At 50.0% G+C, this 27663-nt stretch overlaps 7 protein-coding genes across 7 annotated transcripts; 5 read left to right on the plus strand and 2 right to left on the minus strand.

The window, feature by feature from the left end:
* Positions 1 to 189: 189 nt before the first annotated feature.
* Positions 190 to 4074, plus strand: CDV56_102881 (aminophospholipid-translocating P4-type ATPase NEO1; the record flags this gene model as incomplete). The annotated part of the gene is made up of 2 exons (XM_026756500.1): positions 190 to 2056; positions 2105 to 4074. 2 exons carry the CDS (start codon positions 190 to 192, stop codon positions 4072 to 4074), a joined length of 3837 nt encoding a protein of 1278 aa, XP_026611363.1.
* Positions 4075 to 5181: 1107 nt separating this feature from the next.
* Positions 5182 to 7891, minus strand: CDV56_103440 (GTPase-activating protein GYP7; the record flags this gene model as incomplete). Its single annotated transcript, XM_026757059.1, has 5 exons — positions 5182 to 5522; positions 5580 to 5898; positions 5949 to 6211; positions 6269 to 7658; positions 7739 to 7891. The coding sequence occupies 5 exons, from the start codon at positions 7889 to 7891 to the stop codon at positions 5182 to 5184; spliced, it is 2466 nt and encodes an 821-aa protein (XP_026611364.1).
* A 1000-nt stretch (positions 7892 to 8891) lies between these two features.
* Positions 8892 to 10077, plus strand: CDV56_103838 (aromatic ring-hydroxylating oxygenase subunit alpha; the record flags this gene model as incomplete). The annotated part of the gene is made up of 5 exons (XM_026757457.1): positions 8892 to 8978; positions 9031 to 9183; positions 9238 to 9419; positions 9474 to 9889; positions 9950 to 10077. 5 exons carry the CDS (start codon positions 8892 to 8894, stop codon positions 10075 to 10077), a joined length of 966 nt encoding a protein of 321 aa, XP_026611365.1.
* Positions 10078 to 10393: 316 nt separating this feature from the next.
* Positions 10394 to 13717, plus strand: CDV56_103980 (putative iron-sulfur cluster-binding protein; the record flags this gene model as incomplete). The annotated part of the gene is made up of 7 exons (XM_026757599.1): positions 10394 to 10699; positions 10763 to 11234; positions 11295 to 11726; positions 11792 to 11917; positions 12958 to 13058; positions 13165 to 13482; positions 13568 to 13717. 7 exons carry the CDS (start codon positions 10394 to 10396, stop codon positions 13715 to 13717), a joined length of 1905 nt encoding a protein of 634 aa, XP_026611366.1.
* A 2556-nt stretch (positions 13718 to 16273) lies between these two features.
* On the plus strand, positions 16274 to 19528 carry CDV56_104558 (uncharacterized protein; the record flags this gene model as incomplete). Its single annotated transcript, XM_026758177.1, has 2 exons — positions 16274 to 18578; positions 18651 to 19528. 2 exons carry the CDS (start codon positions 16274 to 16276, stop codon positions 19526 to 19528), a joined length of 3183 nt encoding a protein of 1060 aa, XP_026611367.1.
* Positions 19529 to 19970: 442 nt separating this feature from the next.
* Positions 19971 to 22344, minus strand: catA (catalase catA; the record flags this gene model as incomplete). The annotated part of the gene is made up of 3 exons (XM_026758495.1): positions 19971 to 21676; positions 21741 to 22053; positions 22111 to 22344. The coding sequence occupies 3 exons, from the start codon at positions 22342 to 22344 to the stop codon at positions 19971 to 19973; spliced, it is 2253 nt and encodes a 750-aa protein (XP_026611368.1).
* A 2124-nt stretch (positions 22345 to 24468) lies between these two features.
* Positions 24469 to 27639, plus strand: CDV56_105222 (uncharacterized protein; the record flags this gene model as incomplete). Its single annotated transcript, XM_026758841.1, has 8 exons — positions 24469 to 24646; positions 24717 to 24855; positions 24911 to 24988; positions 25341 to 25546; positions 25595 to 25663; positions 25712 to 25798; positions 25869 to 26060; positions 26111 to 27639. The coding sequence occupies 8 exons, from the start codon at positions 24469 to 24471 to the stop codon at positions 27637 to 27639; spliced, it is 2478 nt and encodes an 825-aa protein (XP_026611369.1).
* Between the last annotated feature and the right edge of the window lie 24 nt (positions 27640 to 27663).

Genomic DNA, 27663 nt, shown 5'->3' on the forward strand with positions numbered 1-27663 from the left:
TCTCACTTCCTGGCGCGCTGTTCAGCGCCATCAACTTTCTTCAGAGTGACAAGTACAATAACAATGCGGACCTGAAATGCCACTTACTGTGAGATAGGGATCCTGATCTATTAGAACTTTGCGAAGAAGATCCGGGATCGCCACCTTTGATGGAAAGCACATTCAATATCACTCCGCATCATACCTACAATGCCTTCATCATCCGAGTATCTCCATCCTCATGACCGCGCCAGCATTGCTGGTGACTCCGGATCCGATGACGATCTCGACTTGGAGGAGTTGGATCCAACCACGGCGACTGTTCATCAATCTCCTCGACTATCAAAAGACGAAACGACGCGACAAAGAGGCTATGGTTCAGGGATTGCTTTGAGGAATTTGCGGGTTGGAGGTGGAAGTCAAGGGTGGAGGCGTAGTGCTTCCCGCATGCGGAACACGGGTTCGGAAGAGGATACACACGGATTACTGGAGGATCGAGAAGGAGAGGCGCTCCGGAACTCGCACGCGAGCTCTCGCAATTACAATGATGATGATGCTCCGCTGCTCGACAATCGCCGACGGAGCTCAGCCCGCTCATTTGCGGGGGATGGGTCAATTCGACGAAGGGGTTCTCGGTCACGCTTTTTCGGCTTCAAAGCAGCCAAAATCTTCTCTGGTCCGTCGAGCTGGTCTCGCAGGAACGATGAAGATAATGCAACCAAGCCTCCTCGAGAAGTGTTCGTTGGGCAAGCGCAGAGGTCGAAGTACCCAGCGAACATCGTTTCCAATGCGAAATATACCCCTTGGAGCTTTCTACCGCGTACCCTATATAATGAGTTTTCTTTCTTCTTCAACATCTACTTTTTGCTTGTGGCTCTTTCGCAAATTATTCCCGTGCTTCGCATCGGGTACATGTCGTCCTACATCGCGCCTCTAGCTTTCGTCGTCTCGATATCCCTGGGAAAAGAAGCTTTGGATGATATTGGCCGGCGAAGACGAGATGCCGAAGCAAACTCCGAAGAGTTCTCAGTCTTGTCCTTTGACAAGCCCGCGGGCAGAAGGGCGTTTGCGGCACCTGCAACTAGTGATTCGGATGTCGATGAAGTATTCGAGATCACTAAAAAGTCTAGGGACCTGAAAGTTGGCGACGTTCTCAAGGTTCGCAAAAACCAGCGCCTTCCCGCGGATGTGGTGATCTTGAAAACCGTCTCCAATGACTCGGTCACTGCGCGGCGAAGCTCTCTAGCAGAGATTGCCACGGATCTCATGAGACCCGACCCAGAATCAGTCCTACCGCCTGTCGGTGTTGAGCCTAGTTCAAGTGCCGCCGCGGATGAAATCGACCCTTCTTCTACTAGTGACACATTCATCCGTACTGATCAGCTGGACGGTGAAACTGACTGGAAACTACGTTTGCCTTCGATCTTATCTCAGTCCCTGCGACTCCGCGATTTCACTAGACTCAAAGTCACCGCCAGCGCACCGGACAAGCGAGTCAACGAGTTTCTTGGTACTATTGAACTTGGCTCGCAGTCAGGTTTCTACGATCCCCACGTTGACAAGGCGCAGACTGGCGGCGGAGCGAGCAGCGAGGATCGGCAAGCCAATTCTGCTCCCCTCACAATTGACAACACGGCCTGGGCAAACACAGTCCTGGCCTCCAATACAATAACATATGCCGTCATTATCTACACTGGCTCACAAACACGAGCCGCTCTTTCAACATCGCCATCTCGTTCAAAAGTAGGTCTTTTGGAATATGAGATCAATAACCTGACCAAGATATTATGCGCATTGACCCTCGCTCTGTCAATCATCCTGGTCGCTCTGGAGGGTTTTCAACCAAACAACGACAAAGAGTGGTACGTCGCAATCATGATTTACCTTATCCTTTTCTCAACAATCATTCCCATGAGCTTGCGAGTCAACTTGGACATGGCGAAATCTGTTTATAGCAGATTCATTCAGCGAGACAAGGACATTCCCGGGACTGTTGTCAGAACAAGTACGATACCCGAGGACCTTGGTAGAATCGAGTATCTCCTTTCTGATAAGACTGGTACCCTAACTCAGAACGGTAAGTTTTCATACATCTGAACAGTTGAATAGTTCCTAACTGTCTTAGAAATGGAACTGAAAAAGATCCATGTCGGAACGGTTTCTTATGCAAATGACGCTATGGAGGAAGTGGCGTCTTTTGTTCGACAAGCCTTCGCTGGCAATACCTTGACCACCCCTTCAGCTGCATTCGGAGCTCAAGCAGGACTTGGGGCAGCTCCCCGTACAAGGCGAGAGATTGGATCGCGTGTTCGAGATATTGTCCTGGGGCTGGCTCTATGTCATAATGTCACGCCCACAACCGACGAAGAAGACGGTGTGAAGGTCACGAATTATCAAGCGTCATCGCCCGACGAGATTGCCATTGTCAAGTATACCGAGGAGGTCGGTCTGAAGTTGTCATACCGTGACCGGCAATCCATTGTCCTTGAAACGACCGACACCGGCAGTGTCGTTGTCCGTGTTCGCATCCTTGAGATTTTCCCTTTCACTTCGGACAGCAAGCGGATGGGTATCATTGTACAATTCGAAACCGCCAACTCGATCCTAGAGTCTTCGAACGAAGATACCGAAATCTGGTTCTATCAGAAAGGCGCAGATACTGTTATGTCCAGCATCGTTGCGGCGAACGACTGGCTCGACGAGGAAACTGCGAATATGGCTCGGGAGGGTCTGCGTACCCTTGTGGTTGGTAGGAAACGGCTATCCTTGCAGCAGTTCCAGGAGTTCTCTGCAAAGTACAAACAAGCCTCGCTTGCGTTGCAAGGACGCGACGTAGGAATGGCCAAGGTTGTGAGCGAGCACCTTGAGCGTGACTTGGAGCTTCTCGGCGTGACTGGTGTGGAAGATCGTCTGCAGAGAGACGTGAAACCATCCCTAGAGCTTCTTCGCAACGCTGGAGTCAAAATCTGGATGTTGACTGGGGATAAAGTCGAGACAGCACGTTGTGTCGCAATCTCCGCCAAGTTGGTTGCTCGAGGCCAATACATCCACACCGTCGCCAAAGTGAAGGACCCGTCTACCGCCCAAGAGGCGTTGGACTTTTTGCGAAATAAAACCGATTGCTGTCTGCTCATCGATGGCGAGTCGCTGTCGCTGATGCTTGGTCAGTTCCGCTCGGCATTCATATCCGTCGCCGTTCTGCTACCTGCTGTGATCGCATGTCGATGCTCTCCGACTCAGAAAGCTGAAGTCGCGGAGTTGATTCGTCAATACACTAAGAAACGAGTGTGCTGTATCGGTGACGGCGGCAATGATGTCTCCATGATCCAAGCAGCTGATGTTGGAATTGGTATTGTCGGTAAGGAAGGACGTCAGGCCTCGTTGGCTGCCGACTTTAGTATCACACACTTCCACCACCTTACAAAGCTTCTCGTTTGGCACGGCCGCAATTCATACAAACGGTCCGCCAAATTGGCGCAATTCATCATGCATCGCGGTCTCATCATTAGCGCTTGCCAGACCATGTACAGCATTGCAAGCCATTTTGACCCCAAGGGTCTGTTCATCAATTGGCTGATGGTCGGCTACGCGACGGTCTACACCAATGCCCCGGTCTTCTCGCTCGTTTTCGACCGCGACGTTGACGAGCACCTGGCCAACCTCTACCCCGAACTGTACAAAGAACTCAAGTCCGGTCGCAGTCTCAGCTATCGCTCATTCTTCGGTTGGGTGCTTGTGTCAGTCTACCAGGGCGCCGTAATCCAGGGACTCTCGCAGATCTTGCTGGACACCATCTCAGGGCCGCGGTTGATCAGCGTCTCGTTCACTGCCCTCGTCATTAACGAGCTGCTGATGGTCGCTATTGCCATCACCACCTGGCACCCCGTAATGATTTTCTGTCTTATCGGTACAGCTCTAGTCTATGCCGCCAGCGTCCCCTTTCTGGGCGACTACTTTGACCTCGAATACGTCATCACCGTCGACTGGGTCTGGCGTGTGGTCGCCGTCTGCGCTGTCTCCGTGATCCCCGTCTGGGCAGGTAAACTGATCCAGCGGTCCTGGAAGCCACCTAGTTATCGTAAAGTTCGAGGTTGACCGCTATCACTGGTATCCCTTATCGCCACGTCCTTATCCCATCCGCCTTTTCCCTTGGTTGTTTCTCGACTTATCCAGGGAGAGGAGTTGCGGCTTCCTGAATGTCATATAATCTCTGTACTATTGTCATTAGCATTCATCGAGCATTGATCCTATACCATTTTCCTTTAGTTTTTTTTTGTTGGTATATAAACCTTGCATAGAATTTCACTTGTGGTCTGATGAACGTCCTGTGTGCCCCAGTTCGTGTATGTCCTTACTCTGCAATATGAGACCCTACCTAGGCATATCAGATGGAGCTAGCCGCTATGATTCTATCCTACCTATGTTCTTAGTGACTAATGGAACGGGGCGCACAGGGCCATCATAAGAACTTCTGGGTTCGTTATATATTTATACCCACCATATGCGGGAGAGGGTGGGAGTAGCACACTCTAACAGCCCAAAAATCACAAACGCACACTATAATCGATCCAAACTATGTCCAAAAAAAATATACTTTTAAGTATGGAAGAGTAGTAATTACGAAAAATGCAGGTCCATTCGGATGCAAAAAGAAAAGGGGGGAAAAAAATAAAAAAGAATGAGACGACACCTCTGGGATTCGAACCCTGTTATAGATTGTTAGATACTGATATTTGTGGTTGGCAAGCATAGTGGAACATACCAGGCGGGCGAACCCACAGGCTTAGCAGGCCTGCGCCTTAACCACTCGGCCAAAGTGTCCAATGGTGCTTGGTGTACTATGTAAATATATCTAGATCCAACGACGGAAGCCCTCTCGTACTTTGCATACGCAGACAAAACAACTAGGATGAGGTCGAGAAACGACCGCCTGAACATACTTCGTAGTTGAGAATCGTCAGGAATTTATGATCGTATTGAGATAGTTCATAGCATACGTAGCATCATAGCAAAGAGACGCTGCCGAGAAGAAAAGATATAACGCCAACCCGTCCCGAGTCCAACCCAGCTGTAGATTGTTCTCAACATGTATGAATATAAGCCCAACACAAGCCGATAAAAGGCGCAGGATATCTAAGCGCCCATAAAAGGATGCTAAGACAAGGACTGAATAAGAGTGAAAAAGAGTTTCGTTGCGGCACCTCACTTTGAGCCGGACGGATGTGGCTGTTTCCACAGAATTTCCTTGCTCAGAAGCTGCCTCAGTTCGGGTGAAATAACCTTGGACTCGGCATTATCTCCAGCAGCAGTGCTACTCGCCGGACCGGCACTGACACCGCTGCTGTATCCGACGCTTTGTGGTCGTTGTGGCGACTTGCCCTTGTTCAACGCAGATTCCTGAGCGGGTTTTCGTTGATGGGTTGATGGAGCGGGGAAGATATTCTTCTTATCTATTGCTTGAACTGTGCGTTCGAAGCGACGGAAAAGGGATTCTGCGCGGGTGAGGAGGTGGACAAGGTCCATTGTGTTCGAGAGCTCGTTTACTTTAGGTTGATTAATTAGGCTGTTGCAGTGAGTTGGGGTAGAGGCTATGTGCTTACTGTACTTGAGGACCTCATCAAAATGTTTGAGGTGGTCCATAATTACGTCGCGGTGTTTTTCTAGGATTGCTAACGCGACGAAGAGGTGGAAGCTGCTGGAGAAATAGTCGGTCCACAATGTTTCCCAGAGACGTAGGACGTCCACCCATTCGAACTCGCGCTTGTACCAGACTAGAAGCATCCGGAAGAAGAAAAAGAAGTTCGTGCTGTCGGCGGATTGGAGATGGAGGTATAACTGGGGGTCCATGAGTTGTACCAGGTGATCTAGGGCGAGGAGCTGAGCGCGCATGCCAGACTGATCGCGAAGGAAATTCCGTTCCTGGTCTGTATAAGCAGTGTTGATTTGGAACGGATATATGTGGGATTTACCATTCTGTCCATGAAGCCAACAAAGGCCCAGAACGCGACTGCATCGTCTTGCATGACCGCGTAAATTGGTGCTAAGAGGTCACTCATTCCTTGAACATAGCCCAGGTCAGGATTGTATTCGTTGTAGGTGAGAAGCATGTCCTTCATCTGCTCTAGATGTACGTTCGTCCCTACGTCCGCAAAGGGAGAGTCTGGATCGGGGTGAGGGATATCTTCTCCTGCAAAGAGAGGTATCGTGCGATCTGTACGGTGCACATCTTTTTCTGATACCGATATGTTAGCAGCTGAATTTAGAAATGCCTCGAGTGAAGCAAGCATACCTATGCGGTTCTTCTGCTCTTTCCAGTACTCATATTGCTCGGTAGTGGAAGACCCCTCAACCATTCTCTCCCACCAAGCACCCTTCAGCCGGATGTATTCATCCCGTTTGGAATTCATCAGAGCTTGACGCTCGTCGCGGCTGCTGTCCCAAGGGTACACCCCGAGAAGGAAAAGCCATGCCTCCTTTCTGACACCGTCATTTGGGTCCAGGCCTCCGTGGAAAATTCTCTCCTTCACTTCGTCTACAGTAACATTGAGCCTTCCCGTGGTGGCATCAAAGAAGTCCTCCCATTCCTGCATAGCGAGAGTTCGGCGTCGTTCCTGAATGGACATTGTTCCAGTTTCAAGCTCCAAGATTTCAAAATCGCCCACGGAGCTATTTTCCATTTCCAGAACATCCCGTGCAGTCCATATGCGCTGAGATCTTTCTCGTTCGCTCTGCTCAGCAATGCTCATGGCCCATCGAGCCAAGTAGAGCCTGGCGCTATCAAACTCATCCTGCAAGGTCTGAATCTCGGGAGTCTTCATCAGGCGACGGACCTGCGGAGGAATCATGGTGTTGTCGGCAAGTTCGTTCGCCGTCCGCCTTGTGAATGTGGTAATCTTGCTGAGCTGCTCAAGAACCTTCCATCTAGTTTCCTTGAGTGCTTTCACGAAGGGATCCATTCCGGCATCTTGTTGTGCACTGCCACCGGGTTGATTTGGGCTAGCAGCTGGATCCTGACCTTGCTTCGTCACAGATCCGCCATAGCCACTCAATGGCCGTGCAAAGGATATGCGGTCCTCTTCGGATGGGTTGATTAGATAGACACTGTTGTCGACTGAAGAGCGCTGCACCTCAACGTATTTCCGAAGCCATCGCAGAACCTCGTCACCGCCCCAAAATAGGCCGCCATTTTCACCAAAAGGGTCAAAACTCTCCCTTGTCCTTCGTTTTTTCTGCAGTATCGTCGATTCGCACTCACTATCGTGAAAGAACAGCGCTGGGAAACTATCACCTGCGCGGGTGTTGATCACCAGGCTACCAAACCACCAACCCAAGCTAGGAGGTCGCACTAGCAGTGAATAAATTTCGGATAGCGGCACGGCGAACGCATATAGACCTATCGTATCTTTATATGTGGTTGTAGTCGGGAGCGGTGGCACCAGATATCGTTGCTTCGGTGGTGAAGAGTCATCAGACAGGTCGACTTTGACATAGGTACTGTAGGCATCGCCGAGAGAGGATTCGGGCACCCAGGCAAGGAGGTAGGAAGAGAGGTCGGCGCTACTCTTAGCAGTATTTGTTGACGCAATATTGCTGCTCGTAGTAGGGGCTGGCTTTTGTTGGAGCAGAGCGATAAAGCCGGGTATATTGTCCTTGGAAGAGGGAGTCGGATGGACGTACACCTGCAATACTCAGGAAGACATCGCAAACGTCAGCTTTGGTCCTTTACGCGAAAAATTTGTTAGATTTGTCAAAGACAAACCTTGCTCTTAGAGAACAAAAGCTTCACCCCTCTCCCCGATGTGGAGGAGATGCTATTGTATTCATCCTCCTCGATGTCGCTGACGTCGTAGAAGGACGCCGTCGGCGACGGCGGCGAAGGAGGAGGAGTGAATCTGGTGCCGGAGCCTGCCATTCTTGATGGCGGATTTGGAGCTTGATGAGATATACTTCAGAGAAAAGTGCTCATCATGCGAAAGGACTGCGATTAGATCTGTTGTTTTCCTATTGAGTGAAGCTGATAAAATCAAAGCCAAATGACTGATCGGTCGGACTGGGTTGCGGACAATGAGACCACGACGTAATCGTGGGGCACCTGATTGATTGATTGTCCCTCTTCAGTCTTCTTTGTTGAGCTTGAAAGATGATTGAACCGCACAAAACACTGGAGGAATGGTTTAATAGTAATTACTCCTCACTCCTTTATCCTTAGAGTAGCTTTTTTGAGACTATGATGATATGCAAATATGCTTGTGAAGGAGGACTTCTCCAAGGGCACTCTCCATCGCCATACAAGCGCCCCAGCAGGCAGCAGCAAAATATTCGACCATGAAGAGGTTGTCATTGTTGATGCAGTCAACATCAGTCCGACGACAGAGAAAGGAAGAGCCGAATTTGTCTCAAGAACAACATATTTGAAGAGTGTCTCTCCTCTTTGTTTTTAAGAGATATGTCAGTCCATGCCGTACATCTTTTTCTACGGCCCTTCATGACTGCCTTTTACCCTTCACTGAACCATAATGTGTTCAATTTGTTCTTTATGCATCCTCTATCTCTACCTATGCTTTGACCATCTCCTACAAGCAGAGATCCTGGTATCAAATAATGTTACATACTGTGATTCGTCTGCATGCAACCCTTTGGTCCTATCAGCAGGACAGGGCGCCCTCCCTATGCACATGCTTCATTGATCATTCGCTCACATCGAAGTGAACTACCTACGTTTCTGTCTGATATACCAAGCGACCTTAAGGGATCTTATAACCTCTTCAGGAAGCGATATACCTATCCAATAGGACATCTTCCTTTCTTCTGCTACAATAGTACAATAATTTGGTTGCGATGTCCAGAGATAAGGAACTTAAAAGGATGGAAGAAACACCAGGATGGCAGAATTTAGGTGCTAAATGCTCAAAATGCCTGAGTTAGCACGTACACTTCCGGCTTCGTGGTATTGCAGCCAGCCGCTATATCAGCTAGAGCGCAGGGCAATCTTCAACAAGGTATATCACTTTGCCTGTGTGTGAGAGGTCGAAATGTCTCATAAACTCATAGTCGTGGTATCTACTTGGACCTGTGACAAGATTCCTGACCATAGGAGAAAAAGTGGAGTATGAAATCGCCCAGCAGTCGATTCTCGCCTTCCGAAGCTCTGGAGACACGCCTTTTCCTGGTCCGGATGAGATCCAGGTCGTCAGTGTGAGGACAGTACGCTCTGCTCAGGCTCCTAGGGACCCATCATGGACACTCATCGTTTTTTAGGGCAGGACGCTTCGATCTCATGTCACGCCTACTGGTCTTGTCTTTAGTACATTGTCGGACGAAGCTCCAAGCTTTGACGAGTACTTTCCAGGTCTCGAGCCATTGCTTCAAAAAGTGAACTTCACCAAGCTACCATACAGGCGCAGCATCAAATATGAAGGACGTTTCAACTGGAAGACGATGTGAGACCGTTCCTCCATTTGACTATCAAAGTCTCTCTGACGGAGACCAAATAGGGTCGACGGTTATCAGGAATGCCTACATTGTCAATACACACATCCCTCGTTCTCAATCTATTATCCCCCGACATTCTATACTGTCAACAATCACCAGAACTTCTCCCAGCATATAGCTGATCCCAAGAAACCAGACGACGGACTCTTCTTGTATTTCTTCCCCAACTGCACTCTCAACGTCTATGGCGGAGGCATGTCCTCGTTCCGTGTCTGTCCGACTGAAGATTCAAGCGTGACCAGGATGGAATTTGACTATTACCACAAGGAGTCAGGGAATCAATTTGAGGAGTATTACCGATTCGTTCGACAGGTTGCGATGGAGGACTATGAGCTTTGCGAGAAAGCGCAAGGTAATCTGGAAAAGGGCGTATACAGCGAAGGCATCCTGAATCCAGAGCAGGAGAATGGTGTTTCGTGTGAGTATAAGATTGGCGCCCGCTAAGCTTGATCTGGGAAACTGTTTTAATGCGTCATAGTTTATCAAGACAGGGTCTTTGAGCTCGTGTGCCAGCAGCACGCCGCGGAAAGCGCAAAGCATGAACTCGCCGCACCCAGATTGAAAGAATCAGAGATAAATACCGAGCAAGTCGGAGCGGCCGCATAGTAGACATGGCTGTGGCATTTGGTCATATGTATCCGTTAGCACTAGTGCAGATTCATACATGTCTTGCTCATCGTATCCAACTTCGCCTTCGACTTCAACACAGAGTAGTAGTCATTTAGGATCACCTCAGCTGCAACCCTCGCATGAAACAACTGTGCACCGGAAAAGCTCACCAAATTTGGAAAGATATGCAACAAGCCTGATTTATGGAGTTGACTCGCACGCGTACAACGAGTCTAGTCTGTTCATGCGAGCGCATCAGGTAACGAATGGGGTTAATCATAGTCAGGGTCATTGTCATGTTGCAATTCCTTAAATGCTTCAACGGCTTCCCGACCCTGCGGGGGTGACCATAGAAGAAACCGCTGAGAGAATCGCCATGGAGGCTCTTATCTCACCTACACCAATACTTGTAGCACTATTGACTGCCATCGTCTTTCTATGTCGAGCCTGGCCCCGTGGGATATACTCGAAGACGCAATTCAACGGACAATCCGAGCCATTCACTCAGGTCTCAAGAGCCAACGACACACAAGTTGTCTCTAAGGAATCGGATTTTCCTGAAAACTGGCTGAGCAGCGACAATATTTTCAAACTCGAACGGCGCGCGGTTTTCAGCAAGGTACGTCCGAACAAACATGCCCCGGGCTCGAAATCCAGGCCTCTTAACACTTGGGGATCACAGTCATGGCTGTATCTTTCTCACCGCAGCCAGTTCACAAAAGCTGGAGATTATCGATCCTTCGAAGTGGCCGGCTTCCCCATCTTCCTCATCCTGGGCAAAGATGGTGAGATCAGAGCCTTCCACAATGTCTGTCGCCATAGAGCCTACACGATCACAAATAAAGAGTGCGGAAGTTCTATCGTTCTCGGATGTCGCTACCATGGCTGGAGCTACAACACGAAAGGCGAACTTATCAAAGCCCCTCGATTCGACAATGTACCTGGTTTCGATCGATCTCAAAATGGTCTGTTTGCTATTCATGTTCAGCAGAGCACCGGCGGCTTCATCTTTGTAAATCTTGAAGCTGATGCGTCAGGTGAGACGCTAGAGACCGATTGTCTCAACGACTTCGTGGAACGTAATGGGGTTATGGCTCAGTCACGCTGGATTGGGGGTAGGGCTATCGAGGGAGGATTCAATTGGAAAATGGCTGGTAAGTTCTGCGATCTTGCCTTCTTTCGCCTTGATGAGCTCTGATGATTTGCGGCACAAGTCGTCTCTGAGAAGCAGTTCGGTACTGCTGCGATATTGTCCGAACTTGCGCCACTTGTGCGTTCATCTCTGTTCGTGAGAATGAAGCATTATTTGGACGGGAAGGCTGCAGGAGACTCTGATATTCTGATATTTCCCAATGCCTCGTTCCATACCATCAAGGATACCAAATATTGGTACTCTCTAAGCTTCCATCCAGCATCTGAGCGAAAGACGTTGATCCGATACGATCTGTACTGCTTCCAGAATACGGACGGCGATGTCAAATCTCAATTGGTCTCAGATATGCTCATTGAGATGATAACAGAACAAGTTACCGAATTGGAGAGTCAGTATCAGTTACAAGCCAGGGGAGCAGAGGATGTCTCCCAGGGAGATGTGATCACAACGACAACAGACGGCAGGGATTTTCTCTTTCGCCTCGGAGATTCAAGTTCGTCTCTACCTGGCTCTCATTGCCCATCTTTGGACAGCCCTAATGTGCTTGGATTATAATAGATTTGCAAAAGATGATTCTCGAGCAGCTGAAAAGGCATACTAAACTCGAAAAGCTGCAAGGGACGGAAGTGCATCCTGCGATGAGGCAGCCACGAATGACACCAAAGTCCCAGCAGGCCGATCGACGTAAGTCAACAACCCCTTGTTCGCGAAGTCCGAGCCGGATGATCCAAAGATAGCTTCACTGACTCATCTCAGTTTGCAGAGAGCTCGAATGTCGTGGCGAGAGATTCACAAGTCTGGCCTGGTAGCCATCACCCGCGTTGAAGCGATCAGTCGAGTAGCAGGTGATTGTTTCAATGGCATAGCACTGAGCGAGCTCTCTGGGACAAGCAGCTGATAGCGAGTCTGTCACCCTTTCTGATTATGCGATAGTTGCCTTGCAGATGTCTTGCACCAATGCGAAGTCAGAACACTTCCCTTTTTCTGTTCTTACATCTTTCATATGATTGTGATGGGAAAAAAGAGGTAGTAGTATTGGCAACAAAAGACCAGCCGCCAATCAACATCGTCAATTGACACATTATTTCACTGAGTGGCTTTTGAGTCTCCTCCGTACCGCGACGTGTCAACTTTCCCTTTTCTGCATCTCTAGTTCTCCACTATTTCAAGTCGCAGTGACCCAGTCACCCAGAGCCCTGATCTACCCTGCCAACTCCAACTCTTGATTACCCAAGACATCAGAATCCGAGTACGACTTTAATATAAATGCTTTAAAGGCTTCCTCGTAACCTCGTAGTCGTGTTCCCTTCCCAGTCACTTTCGTCGAAGTGTCGATAAGTTCATAACACTTGGTCCACCCATCCGGTCCGTCGGCTAAATAGGTAAACACGAGTTCTTCATCTGAACCTTTAAAGTATTTTTAGCTCACCAGACCCAGAACAACTCAAGTCTTGCCAGTTGACATCACTGCCAAACTCAAACGGAGTCGCTCGGCGCAACACGAGCTTCTGAATGACAAAGTAGTCTGAGTAAGTAAGCCAAAGGTTTCCTCGGGCTCGTATCTCGGACAAAAAGACTAGACTAAGTGCTGATCTATGCAAAAATAGAGCCAAGCCTGTTGTTTGACTTTCCTTCCCGAGTCCACTACTCTACTCCGTATTTACGAGGAAGAACTCGTATTCACCCGGTCGCTTGAGCTTCTCGTCTATCTCGTGAATTGCCAGATATGGCTCTACCCCCGATTGCGACGGCGACGTTGCAGGCTGCGCTCGTGAATGCGGGCTCGAATTTCCTTGCGCAGGGAATCAAAGCGTGGAGAGATCAGGTATGTGGATTTGATCTCACGTTGTCTTATTCATGGGCAATTTCATTGACATGAAATGAACTGATGCCGATTCTGACGAGCGATGGCGATGATTCGCACAAGGTAGACACCATTCGAACTTGACCTCCAGGCCTTGTTCCAATTCACGACGTGTGCGTTTGTACTCTCGCCGCTGACGTTCATATGGCTTGAGGGCCTGGAGTCGAGGCTTCCGGGCTTCAGCGAGGATGCAACAGTCACCAAGTCTACTACTGAGAAGAATGGCGCGAAGCAGGGGAAGCAGAAGTTGAATGTGAAGAATACCGTCGCAAAAGTCGTGATTGATCAGACTGTCGGCGGCGCAATCAACACCGTCGCCTTCATCATGACGATGGGACTTTTACGGGGACGGGATTTCGAGGTCATCAAGGCGCAGATTCAGAATGTAAGTCCAATGCTGTACTCTACTGGGGGGGTTCTTTTCTTTGCAGCCGTAGCGAGGGTATTGGTCAGATCTGATGCGCCGACAGGACTTTTGGCCCATCATGCTTGCTGGATTCAAGCTCTGGCCTTTTGTGTCGATTCTCAACTTCACGGTTGTACCCGCAGACAAGCGATTGCTTGTTGGTAGTTTGTTTGGTGTCATCTGGGCGGTTTATCTGAGTCTGATGTCTGGGTGATATTGGCCCCAGATAAGGCAGTTTCATGATTTCAGCAATTGTTGGCCCCCATGCTCTGGTTGTAGACAAGAATAGACTGAGGATTGTTGGGATATCAGCAACGGTCTTGGTTGGTTAGGTATTCAAGATGGAAGACGACTTTTAAGGCTTGACCTCACAGAGATCTAGATGAAACACAATGGCCGCGGATGATCAGATAGGATAGTTGCTACCATTTGTTGTCTAAACTTCAACCCCCACCGCCCCCATCTTATCTTTATCACAATAGGAATACTAAAGCTGATGCGATATGCCACCCGAACACTTAAGTCATCATCAAACAAGGGGCCAGAGACGAATCTCCATGACAGGCCTCAGCGAAAAATGTGGAGCTTCAGAGACTTACGTCCTGCACTCTTCCGCGATCACCTCAGCAGTTGAGCTTGACTCGAACCACAAATAGTTCAGATTTGCTTCCCGAAAACGCCTTACTGCTAAGGTAAGGTTATTTGATCCAGCTGATCGCCAACAATAACTTGGGAGTTCCACTGGCGATCGCGGATATCCACAGCGTTGGGGGCAGTTGGTGGTTTTAGATATTTGGTTGATATAGGCTGTACGGAGTGACGTCCTCAACTACAGGGCATATCCAGATTTGTGGGGGCTTACAAACAGCGAAACAGGTCTGGCAGCTGCAGTATGTCTACATCCTAACGGTCTTCAAGCTGATGGACTCTAGTTGAAGCCCATGCTACAAGTCTAGTCTCAGTCATGCGAGAAAGATGCGGGTAAGCGGAAGGAATGTGGCCACACCTGAGATGGAAGCAACCTGTCCTGTGCCTTGACAGATGAGCTGACCGGTGGGTTGGTATGGCACAGTAATTATTGAAGTAGAAAGGAGGGGACAATGCCAGTATTCGAAAAAGGCTCAACTGACGACTGGTTCGACAGCGATCGGCCTCGGAGGATCTACACAGTGACTGCCATAAGGATAGCAACGCCCAAGGCTTATCTGTGTGGTCCCCAGGACCCAGTGACTTTAAGAATCGAGCGAGACATGGTATCTATGGTGGCCTGAAGAGAATGGCTGATTTCCTGAAATACAGCAGGTTGCTCGAGACTCCAATAAGAGTGCAATCAGTCAATCACCGATGCTATGACGAACAAGGATGGAGTGGATCGGTGGCTGATGTCTTGGAGTTGGAGATGCAGAAGTGCAGATCAGTAGCGTTGGTCCGATGGCGGAGCAATCAAGCACTCCTGGAGATGAGAGAGAATGAGAGGACAAAGGGCCGAGAAGATCCAAAAAAAGACTCGATACGACAAAGCGGAATGTCACTTCGTGTTCTTGATTTCTTTCATGTTCGCCGGGGAATCGATACCTCTTTTGTATTTGCATATACGATTGTGGACGTCAATAGAATCAAGCATCATTCTTTTTATTTTTCTTGCACTGATGGACAAAATGATATTATTAGAATGGATGGTAATTGTAATTCAACTAAGCGAGACTTCCTCGAGTGGTGCAACTGCAAAAGTGCTGAAGAATGGGAAATACCACTAGTAACAAACTGGTCACACCTGACTCTTTTTGGCCCCATCCATCATTCCTCGTGTCACCAGCTTCATCTTCCATCATCATTGGATTGTCGAGGGATCGTCCCTTGCAAAGTTAACCTTGTGCCCTCAGCCTTCGACAAGAAGTAGCTCAGGATAGGCAGCTTGCGCAAAGAATGATTAGTTTCAAAAATTGGATATACCATAATAGTCTTTGTCCCCCAACTCCAACAATGGACATGTTCCTGTTGGAAACCACCCCATCCCATGCACGTGGTGACAGGGGCTCGAATTCGATTGCTTGCTGCAGCAATCGTCAATACTAGTGCTACATCTCAGTACTATATACACTGTATCCTGACCGGTCGTTTTCCCTCCACTCATCCCTTGGCAGATGATGATGCTACCTCTTTGTCCTACTCCGTATATAGCTGCCTCTTGACTGGTTCGTTTCCCACCGAGCAGTCTGGTCGTCATGTGCAACAGATTCAAGCTAACTAGTTCATTAGATATTCCTTCTCCGTTTCTTTGTTCCCTGTATAGCGCAATTTCGAGGTGAGCACTATCGGCTTCGACATCACCAGGGAAGTAAAGGAACACCACTGCTGGGACGTCCATTCTATGCTTCCAAATCCGCTCGACTCATAAAAGACCTGAAACTATTATTGGAATCTTTCATCGCCATTGAAGGACTTGTTCAGAATCGATTTTTGATCAGAAGAGCAGTGCAGTGGCCCAGGAATAGACCGGAGTGGCATTGTCAAGGAGAACAAAGAACGTCCCGAAGCCACGGATCCATCTCGCATGATCATGTATACGACCGAGAAAGGCGAATCTGCTCGGTGATCCAACTGTGCAGCTCTAAGCACGAATCTCCAGCCCTATCCAAATCTGTGGATCATATCGTACATCCATTTTCCGAAATTGGGTAAACAGTACACAGCACAGCCCTTCTGGCTTGACTCGATTAGAGGTCTGGGCTGTGGAAAGGACTCGTTAAAAAGGCTACCATCTTTAAAAATGAGCACGACAGACCCGTTGGGCGCGCCGCCGTCCGATTCAGAACACTCCGTTACATCGATCTCAAAGTGTGATACCTCTACAAGTCAACCATCTGGCGACGAATGGACAGATGACGACGATTTCCCAATCTCACCACTCTCGAACAGAACACCTCCAAGAGGGACTCATTGGGCTCGATTCTTCCCTGAGCTGTCATCGCATTTCTCCCTGGTGTCTCCGATAAGTACCACAATCCCTAAGGTGACACCTTTTTCTCTTCTGGCAGAAATGCAGGCGATTGATCATCAAAACCGACAGAATTTCTCAGATTCTAGCACTAGAACTGATTCTCCGTCCTTTTCTGAAGACACTTTCGACACAACTTCCTCGTGCTACAGTCGAAGATCATCCGTGACAAGTCTTGGCTCCGAACTAGCCGGCCCCTACAAATCAGCCGATGCCTTTTCAGTCATTTCCCCCACTGCAGCAGGGGTTTTTGATGACGATACAGCGCCCGTGCTAGTAGGCTCGGCCTCCAAGCTAGTCGCAAAAAGGCCCTCACTGGCTGAGGTGAGAAACAAGCCCCTCCCTCGGGAGCCCCCGATTGCATTAGCTCCCTTGTCAGTTCGTCACAGAGGCCCCCATCCACTCCAGGCTTGCGAGCACCCCTCTAGCGATCGGCCTCGTACGACAACCCCGGCCAGTCCGGCCACACAACTTTGTCCTTCTCAGCCTACTCTATCCCAGGCAGCTGAGGAGTTGGAGAATGTTCTTGCAGGAATCACCGAGCAACGCCACAATGAGTCCCAATTGTTGTCTTCACAGATCTTCAATGGGCCCTTGCAGATAAGCCGGGGAAATATGGACATGATTGCTACTCGACCAGCTCCAAGACCTCCTACAAATATTGCTTCTAACAAGTCACACGATAACTCGAGTCAAAAACACATTTACAAAAAGTTAGAGCGCGATTTGCGAAAAACAATGAAGAAATCCACTAAGAATAAAGGGCCCTTCTCGTTTGCGGTTCCTGGTTTCAGTCGCAAGTACACCAATCTTCATCTCCGATCGTTCAGCAGCTCCAGCCTGAAGTCAGATGTGGAATCTCCGTCCTTTCGCCCTCAGCGCCCACCGCGCCCTGAAACTATTCATGATGAACCAGAAGACACGGCTGAAGTGGCCGAGTCTTCCTGCTTGCCAATCCCCTCCCAAAGACAGAGACCATCGTCCTTTTGCAGCGAAAGAGAATTGCGATTGAAACTCCCTCGACTTCAGACAAAGCAAGTGCGCAGCCACGAAGACCTCACTTCCACCTCCAGCTCTGTGGAGAACAAACCAGTCGCCGAGAGACCGATACCTAGAATCCGAACAAACAATGTGGAGGAGAAGATTTTTGTCTCATCGAGCAAATCAGCACGATTAATCACCTCAGACTCGCTTTTCGAATTGGAAGGTGGCCTGCCCCAAAGGATGGTCTATGAGCTTGATGCAGGCTTGTCATCACCACAGCCCAAAATTACCATATCAGTCCACAAACCCCGTGAGCCTACTACTGGCCAGTTGCCGGACGATATCGCCCTCAAAATAATGGAGCAAGTTTCTTCGCTTGATGATCTCTTCAATCTAGCCGTCGTCTCCAAGCAGTACTACCGTGTTTTCAAACAGCATGAATTGCAACTCATGAAGACTGCTGTCTTCCGCATGTCCCCTCCAGCCTGGGAATTGCGTGAAATGAGCCCTCCCTGGGATAGCGAATGGCAGATTCTGGTCGATCCGGATGCCCCTGTCCCCGAATACACTCCCACACTTTATCTCCAACGTTACGCTCAAGACATCTATACGCTCGCTCGGCTCAAATCAATCATCCTGGCCCGGTGCAATACCTTCCTTCGCCAGCAAACGATCAATGGCCTGACAGGCAAAGATGATGCCCGAGCGGCAGAAATCGACGACGCCTTTTGGCGAATTTGGACTTTCTGCCGGATCTTTGGCTGTGGCAAGAACCGGGAGAACGACATAGTAGGACAGATGGACTGGCTGAATGGTGGTGTTATGGCCCAAGACCGTAACAGCATCGTGACCACGTCACTCACTGAGCCATTTGGCATGAACAATGTTTTATTCGAACCTCCGGAAGGGTTCGGGCGCGGAAACGGAGGGGGTCTCTCCCAAAGTCAGCTCTACGACATGACAGAGATCTGGACCTGTCTTGCCGTGTTGCTCCAACCCATTCACGGCAGGCGCACTGAGGCCCGAAAAGCTGGCATTTTCAACGGGCTCGACATCGCAGAAAATGACACGGTTAAGGAAGAAGCTATGATAGGTAAGTCTCCCTTTCTGTCCTCCCCAATCTCCTCTTCTCCTCATCCGGGCTTGTGGACTGACAGCTGAGTAGAGGAATGGACATACTATGTCCTCACGCTGGGGCCTTCGGCAGTTTTGAGTATTGGCTCAATTTGTCCTTTCGACAATGCTGAAGCGACATTTCAAACAGCGCAATCCATTGGACTGACAAAGTGGGAGCCTTCCGACTCCGACATCAGCCGGTCCACTTTTCTCAAAGAAGCTGTATCCAGAGCCTACAAGGTACGGGAAGGAGGCCCGTCGCTCAATGCATTGCGCCTGTCGAACGCCAGTTCTACCTCTTCCAGATCTTCTGCTGGTCGCGAGAAAACATCTCAAACAAGCAGCAATACGACCGACAGCAACCAAAGCAATCGGCGGCGACAAGCCGTCTTCGCAGCTCAGCTACGAAACCGACGCAATCAACAGCAAAATAACCCTGGTAATCCAATCACGTTCGCCGAGGAGCGCCCGATCTCAAGCTACGCCATGATCATGAGACGCCTTGAGGGGCTTCCAAGCGAGCAACCTCCACCTCCACCCAGCCAGTCAGTGTCATCGTTAGGGTCACAGACTCCTCGCTACTGCCCCCCCGCACCCGTTCAGTACTCACAGCTACCTCCTCCACCACCACCAACCGCGCACCCTGTTTTCTACAGACCTCAGGTCCTCGACCCCGTCGACCAAGCTATTCACATGATGGTCCACGAGCTTGGCTTCAAAGAAGAAGATGCCAAGTGGGCCTTGAAGATCACGGATAATGGCGAGGGCATCGATGCAAATGCCGCAGTTGCACTGCTGACTAGGGAACAAGAACGATACGAGCAACGGCGCAGCGGCCGCTTCGCCTTTCGTTCGAAGAGCCCATCGCTCCTTGAATCGGTCATCAACAGTCAAGAGTCGGTCAATTCAGGCTGGAGATGGGCTTGAACATCTTTCCCGTCAATTGGGGGCTGTCTGCCGCTCAAATCTACGTTTATGTGTCAACGTCTGGATGCGCAACGCCGCCATGTTTTGAGCCAGAACCCGTCATGATACTACCCCGTTTTGGAAGCTTTTGCCGTCAATCTCTTTTCTGCTGCATTTTCTAGCGATTGAAGTATGTTGCCAGTTCTTTCTATTCATATTAGTACTTGTCTTCGCATGTCAGTTCGATACCCATTCTGTACAAACGTTACAAGACATTTACTGTACAATCACTTTTTCAGATAGAGATGTTACCAAAATTTGAAGCGGTTCGCTTAATGTTGTTTGTCACATAGCTTGCAATGTTATCTCTTTCAATCACTTTTAAATATGAAATCCATGAAATCGAATCAATGCTACTAGTAGAATTATTTCATAAACTAATTCATATACCCGCATGGCTGAGCTAAAAAGCAATGGTCGATGCCAGACCGTCCAATTCACGCTTATAGTTCTTGTGCTGCGAGATCTGGTAGAAGAACTTCCCCACAAAGTCCGTCGCCCCCTTGAGAATCTGCACGCTCTCCTTGAAGCTCTCGGGCTTCTGCTTCCCACCCGCAGTAACAACACCATACCACTCGACGGGCTCCGGGCTCTGCGACGAAGCCACCTGGACATCGAGCGTGCCGCCCAGCGTCTCCTTGACGAGATCCACGGCCTCGCCGGTAGCGCCCAGCGCCTTGAGATGGCCGAATGTCTCGGAGATCCAGTACTTGATCTGCCCGTTCTGGCGCAGGGCTGCGACGTGCGGGCCGCCGGGGATGAAAGTTGCGTCGAACATGGTCGAGCGCTGGCCGTCGTAGTGGTGCTCCGGGATGACGCCCTTGGATGATGTCTTGTCCTCGCCGTCGGCGAAGATGGCGGAGCGCTTGGTGCCGATGATGAAGGGGAGGGCGCTGGCGGCCTTGATGGCGGTCTTCATGCCGGTAAAGGCGACGGGGTCGTAACCGTCGCCGATGATGATGGCGATGCGGCGGCTGGCGATGGTGGGTGTCTTTGCGGGGAACTCGGTCTGGGAGAGGCGCGGGGCGCGGCGGCCGTGGTTCTGCTTGAGGGCCTTGGTTGGGATCGGGGCGCCGACCATCTCGGCGACTTTCTTGGCGAGTTCGAGGTCGATCTCGGCGAGGCGAGTGCCGGCGAGGCGTTCGTAGACGGTGGGGTCGTCGCAGTGGTCGAGCTCGAAGCTGAAGGCCTTCTTCATGTGGAGCTTTTCGTGCTCGGACATGGAGTTGTAGAAGAGCTGGGCTTGGTTGTGGTGCTCGCGGAATTTGTCGCTCAGGGCGCGGTTCTTGAGGCCCTCCACGCGTTGGGGGTAGGTTGCGAACCCGCCGCCCAACCCGCCACCCTGGACGCCGGCTGGGGGGACGGCTTCGAAGCGGTTGGGCCAGTAGTTGACCGTGCCCTTTGTGATTCGGTGGCGCATCTGTCCGTCTCGATTGTGGTTGAGCACAGGGCACACTGGACGGTTGATTGGAAGCTCTTCCCAGTTGATGCCCAGGCGGCTGATCTGGGTGTCGAAGTAGGAGAAGTTTCGGCCTTGGAGAAGTGGATCATCGGTGAAGTCGATGCCAGGGACGATATGGCTGGTGCAGAATGCGACCTGCTCGGTCTGAGGGAAGAATTCATCGATATTGCGGTTCAGCTCGAGCTCTCCGATCACACGAAGGGGCACAAGGTCTTCAGGCCAGATCTTGGTAGCATCCAAGATGTCAAACTCAAAGTCATCCTGCTTTTCCTCTGGAATGACTTGGATCGCGAAGTCCCATTTCGGGTACGCCTTGTTGTCGATAGCTTCCATCAGGTCTTTGCGATGGAAATCGGGATCCTGGCCTGCCAGCTTTAAGTTCTCGTCCCAGACGAGAGAGTGCACACCTAGATGGGGAATCCAGTGGAACTTGACAAAGTGTCGTTTTCCTTCTTTATTGATGAGAGCAAAAGTGTTGACACCAAATCCCTGCATCATCCGGAAGGATCGGGGGATAGCGCGGTCAGACATAATCCACATGAACATGTGGGTGGATTCCGGGTGCATGTACGAAAAGTCCCAGAAGTTGTTGTGGGCTGTTTGGGCCTGAGGGACTTCGTTGTGTGGCTCCGGCTTGACAGCATGGACTGGTAGCAAAGTCAGAGTTGCACCTGAAAAAGAGGCAGCAGCAGCAGGAGCAGCAATACGTACCAACATCTGGGAACTTGACGGCATCTTGAATGAAGAACACAGGGATGTTATTGCCAACAAGGTCCCAGATGCCTTCATCTGTGTAGAACTTGACAGCGAATCCACGAACATCGCGGACTGTATCAGCGCTACCTCTGCTTCCTTGGACAGTTGAAAAGCGAACAAAGACGGGCGTGTTCCTTGACGTATCCGTCAGGATACCGGCATAAGTAAGATCTTCGATGCTCTCCTTAAGCTTGAAGTTTCCGAATGCGCCAGTGCCACGGGCATGGACTACTCTTTCAGGAATACGTTCATGATCAAAGCGATGGACCTGCGAGTATCGTTAACACTATCTTTGATTGGTGGTATTGACATGCAGTTTGTTTACCTTTTCTCTGGCGATCTGGTCCTCCAGCAAGGTTGGGCCAGTCCGGCGGTCATTCGTAACCCTAAGCCATTGATCGGTGTTGCTGACTCGCACACCGTGATCAGTGGTCAGTGGCTGCTGGGTCTGAACATCGGCAGTATCTCTTTCTAAGTCGACCAATTTCTTGCTTTTAGAGGATGTGTTTTGAAGCACCTCCTGCGCTTTGTGCAAGCCTCCAGCAATCGTTGTGGCCATGTTGATGCTCGGGATTGATGCTCAAGATAGTTTCAGATTCCAGTTTAAGCCCTTGGTGCCGTCGATCTGACATGAACATCTCTCTGCTGGCTTCGATCGTGAGTAATAAATGCTCTTTGATTGTGTACAACGCTGTTCATGCACGTAAGGGTGACGTTGGCGGAACGTCACCCTGACACTGTCGGCCTCAGCTCGACACATCCAGCGATAGTTCAGGCTGCCGAAAATCCGGAACTCGCATGCGGGAATGCCTTAATGATTTTTCATTTGATCACTTCCCGTTGAATGGATGGTATCCGTTCATGGAGAGCCAAGCTCTACTGTTGCAGGGTATACGAGTCATGACTCTGTCCTATAACCAAGGAACTCAATCCACCTCATGCGGGTAGTTCGATGATCTGCAGCGATTTTTTGTAGGCGGAATTCTCACAAGCCTTGAGTGTCCGACGAATTCGATTCCAAATCGACTGTATCGCTCTGATATCGGCATTGGTGCTGCCGAAGGCGTTGTTGTTGACGGCTGTATATCGTTCCGCGAGTTACGCAACACCACCCCAGAAGCAGGGAAGCAAACGGCTGTTTTGGGCGAATTGATGCTTTTAACGATCCAATAGTCAATCAGAAGTCGTTTGCTTTTGAGATTGTGCCGATTGACGACCATTCCAAGTGTCCCTGAGAGATAGAGACCGCGGCATCTTGCGCATAAAGTCTGATTAGAGTAGACGAAGCGGATAAAGTTTTGTATCTGTCAAATTAGCCTGCTGCTTTTCCCCTTTTTGGCTGGGTTCTCACCTTATTTCTGCTTCTTCTCCTCCTTCAGACTCTTTTCCACTGAGATCCGTATGAACACTTTTCCTTCTTCAAACAACGGTCGCATCAATTATCATCCCTCTCGGACAGAACTCGATCACTGGCCATGTAATGGATTTATCCGTTGCTGGAAAAGGCGGAGAAGCGGAAGACGCGCTTGAGGATGATCAAGGATAGGTCATATCTCCAAGACCCAAGTCGATGAACTATCGGCTCGACTATCAGATGGACTCCAGCAATAATTGATCCGAATTGTTTCTGGAGTCAGCTCTGTAGATCCGTCCGCCGCGGACTATCCAGGATCAGTCGGTTATGCTAATATTGTGGGTCATCTGCTGGGCCTTCGTTTGAGTTGTGTAGTTCGTCTGCGTCCAAATCGAAATATGACAGGTGGGAAACGAATCCATCTTGCGAATGCGGGACAATAATCATAGGCCAACTTTCAATCCAAGGGAGCCACAGGCAGCAGCATGTTCATGCGGTGAGGAAAAAATGCGTGGCCGGAGGAGACATATCCTGGGATTGAGGTGCTTGTAGAAAGTTCGACGCAAGGGAGCAATCGGGTTATCGTTGTATAGAGCCAGGGATGAACTACTTTGAGAGAAAAGGAATCAGGATCAGAAAGAATGTGTTTCTGATTGGCTGTTGGAGATATCTTCCCCCCTGATTGTTGATCAGAGAGACAGACACGAAGAACGCGACGCTCTCAACACGACTTTCTGTAGAGTGCACACATCCACAGCAACATACATTCAACGGCATCGCCCGAGACAACAAACCCTGCAGACGCCAACCACCCTCTGACTCTCAATTGATTGGCCTTTTCATCAGACTACAGAGCCTACTAGGCTACCATCGCTAACAAACGATTTCCCAATCCCAAGGAAGCGTCCCACTAGGATCATGCGAGGGATAACAGCACTGACGCTGCGAACTCCTCCCTTTTGAAACCAGAAAGTATGCGGCCCGTTTACCTCTCTCATCCCCATGGAGAACCGATTTCATCAGGACGACCCGCAGGGCATATGCACCTGGACCATGACCTGCCGATTATTGAAAATGATGCCTCACCCGGCTCATTGATGGATTCCCATGCGGGTTCTCTCTTTCTTTGACCTTCGTCCAGACTGCATGTGGATTTCTGTCATTGACATTCGGGTTGCTTGGACTGTTTTGCCCTTGCCCTTTTCATTCTATCTGAAGCTTGATTATGGATTACGGTCATTATACAAGCCCGATTGTGGAACGGTAAGAACATGTTCAGGGTCTGCATTTGATCTCCGATTAAGATATCCCACTGAGAACTTATATTTGATGGCTAGAGATGTCATCGACAGTCGCAGTCCGTTGCAGGCAGAAGCGAAGCGGAACTTTGAGAACCAAATCGTTCTAAGCACCTCTTCTCACAATGCCTCTACTGGGCTTGGAGCGCGGACACGGATTCTTCGAGCGTCGGACGTTTTACTGTCGTTGGCTGGCAAGACAGAGAATGGTTCGTCAAATTCCGCTCCTGTGTATGATCTGTCACTTGGGAAATCTAACGTATTGCGATGCCACTTTAGAACCCGTCGAATATTCTCCAGGCGTTGAAAGTTTTGCGGAAACTGTACGTCTGTTCCCGCCTCTCAGAAATGACGATGGGGCCCCCCTTGGTGCGGCAGACTCAAGATGCCCGGATTGCGATGCTGTCTTCTCCTCACCGTACGGCCACTGATCTGTCCTGCTTCTCCAATGCGTAATTTGACAATCAATGCAGGAGCGAGTTGAAACAACACTACTTGACGAGATTCTGCCCTGGGGCAGCTGTGGCAATCTATTTAATGATGCGAGATCGGTATGCTTGGCTTCAGGGTACGGTTGATTCAGGCTGAGTAGTCTTTTATAGTCTTATCACCAAGGGCTACCGGATGGAAAAGCGGTTTTTGCCTCTGAATTCCCGTCCTCTCCGTTTTTTTTGCGAGCATTGCGAGAAGCAATTTACCATGGGTGACAAGGACGAAATAATAGATCGACAACGAGGTGAGACGGTCACCCATACTTGCCTATGAACATCCTCTCATATAAGCTCACAGACGTGCCGTCATTTATTAGTTGCAAAAACTGCGGGGAAGAGTGTAACATCTCGTCAGTGCCAGTCTGATACTGATTTGTTTGTCGTCCAGCAAGTCTTACACGACTGATTTTAGATATGAGCCTGTTCTGAATGACCCCAGAGACGATATCAGTCTCCGAGATATTCAAAAGGACAGGGCGAATGGAGCACACAGCAGAAGCCCCAGCATTGCGCAGATGAGCTTTACCGGCTCTAAATTCCCCATTGCAACCAATACCGCCGGAGAGCAATCGTTTGCTCAGAGGGCCAGAAAGTTGCGGGATTCCTGGTCATTCAGAAGTAAGCTCCATGATTCCCCTGATGAGAGACATGTCTAATTCCCGACAGAACTTTCGCAAAGTGAAGAAGATGAGCTCGTCGCGATTAGCTTTGCTGGGCTATATGACCTGGAGAGAGGTAGGCTAACCCTGGTTTTTGACGCGCCGGGTTTAACGTGTGATGCAGTGCATGCCCCCAACGGTATATTCCAACAGTTCGCAGGTACTGCCGAACGGCAGGCGACGCAGTCAGACAGGGACTGTCCCTATGAAAGTATGCTCGGCCATTTCTCTATAAAAACACAAAAGTCCATGAGAGTGGACGGCTGATAAATCATTGCCAGCGCCGAATAATGTCCATATCATTGGCTCAAAGGCATCAGGCATGGCCCTTTGTGAGGAGGAAAACGATCATTACAGAAGCGAGTTTGTGGATTCGCAGGGAAATCTGGTTGAGGATCAAGCTCAGGCGACACCGTCGTCATCTCGAAGGCAATCCTTTCTGCAAAGGATATTTGGTCGCACCATTCCGAAAGGTTTGCTTGATGAATATCATGCAGGCCATCCCCGAGCTGACGGAGAACAGGTCTGTCACGCGCAAAATCTGCCTCGAACCGAGGGAGAAAATTGCTGAAAAGAGTCAATACCGTGAGGCTCTCTTTCACGCAGAAGGACCCCAAGAACCAAAGTGATACAAGCTTAGAAAGCGAAGGAAGCTCAAGTGACACGCAAACCACAGCCAAGACACCACGCAGACCAGATGGAAGCCAACCAGCTGTTTCCGAAGCCGAGTATATGACTTTGTTAAGAAACAGCCAGAACATTTTCATTCATATTCAACACCTCTCTGGAGGGGCAATGGTTCATGACGCCTCTGGACGTCAAAGACTGCTTCAGATGGATGAGGTAGCTCAGCTCTTTCTTCAGCTGAAGAATGAGCTCTCCGCCTCAACAGTGTATTCCAAAGCCCTGATAACGCGTATGCGGGCTGATGCAGCCCTCAAGCAGGGAAACTCGAAAGCAGCGGTTGTGGAGTTTCATGACGCACTGCGGACTCTGGACAGTGCGCCAGCACTGGATATCGAGAGATTGTCTCGCGCGTCCATTTTACATTCGATGGGACATGCATACCGCAATCTGGACATGCCCGTAGAATCGGAAGCCTGCTACTTGGAGGCTCTGGGGCTATACAAACGATCGTTTGGACGTGATCACCCTACGAACTTTGCAGTTCTACACGATCTAGGCGCGCTTTGTGATAAGGACGGATACGCCACCGAAGCAGCTGCACTATACGAGCGCTCGTTCGCAGGCAGGTTGAAGACTTTGGGACAGCACGCACCGGAAACGCTGAGCAGCATGCAAGATCTCGCATCTCTCAAGGTCTCCTTAGGTGACCTAGAATCTGCGCTCCTCTTATTGGAGAGGGCGGTTCCTGCTCTCGACACGGTATTTGGACTCCAGAACGAAACGACCCTGAACGCAATGAACAAGTTATCTCTTCTGTATCAGAAACTCGGCCTAGTCGAGGAATCTCGTATGATATGCGGCAAAACCATCCCACATTGCAAGACAATCTTCGGCGTAACGAGTGCTATCACGAGAGATGCTGTTGTCCGGTACATTCAAGGCTCCGAAAACTTTGACTTTCCCCCGGAAATCGTGGACGTACTCGACCAATACCGCAACTCTCGCGACCCCGAGGCCCTTCGGGTTGTCCATCGATTGGGCAGATCGTACATGGATGCAGGACTGAACCGAGACGCCGCTGATCTCTTCGAGACCTTGTTCGAGGATCTCCTGGTCGTAAGAGGACCACAGGCTCCCGAAACGTTCGATGCGCTCAGTGCGCTCTGCGTGTCACGCGAGCACCTCGACTCCGTGGATAAAGCAATCCTCGCCTATCACCAGCTCATTCAAATGGCAATCTCCACACCCGAGGACCACCATTCGCGGAAACGGATCGGCTATGCACAAAAGAGAATCGTCGAGCTCAACCGCCGGCGAGAGGTCCTGGCTACAGAGAGAAAAGAGTGGGGATTGCACGAGCCCGGGCAATGCGAGAACTGCGGAACATCTACCAAAATCCTCTGCAACTGTGAGCCCTCTCCCTGACATCTTCCCTCCGACTCGCAAGAC

Source organism: Aspergillus thermomutatus (assembly GCF_002237265.1).
Source record: "Aspergillus thermomutatus strain HMR AF 39 chromosome Unknown NODE_232, whole genome shotgun sequence".
In the NCBI taxonomy this organism is placed as follows: domain Eukaryota; kingdom Fungi; phylum Ascomycota; class Eurotiomycetes; order Eurotiales; family Aspergillaceae; genus Aspergillus; species Aspergillus thermomutatus.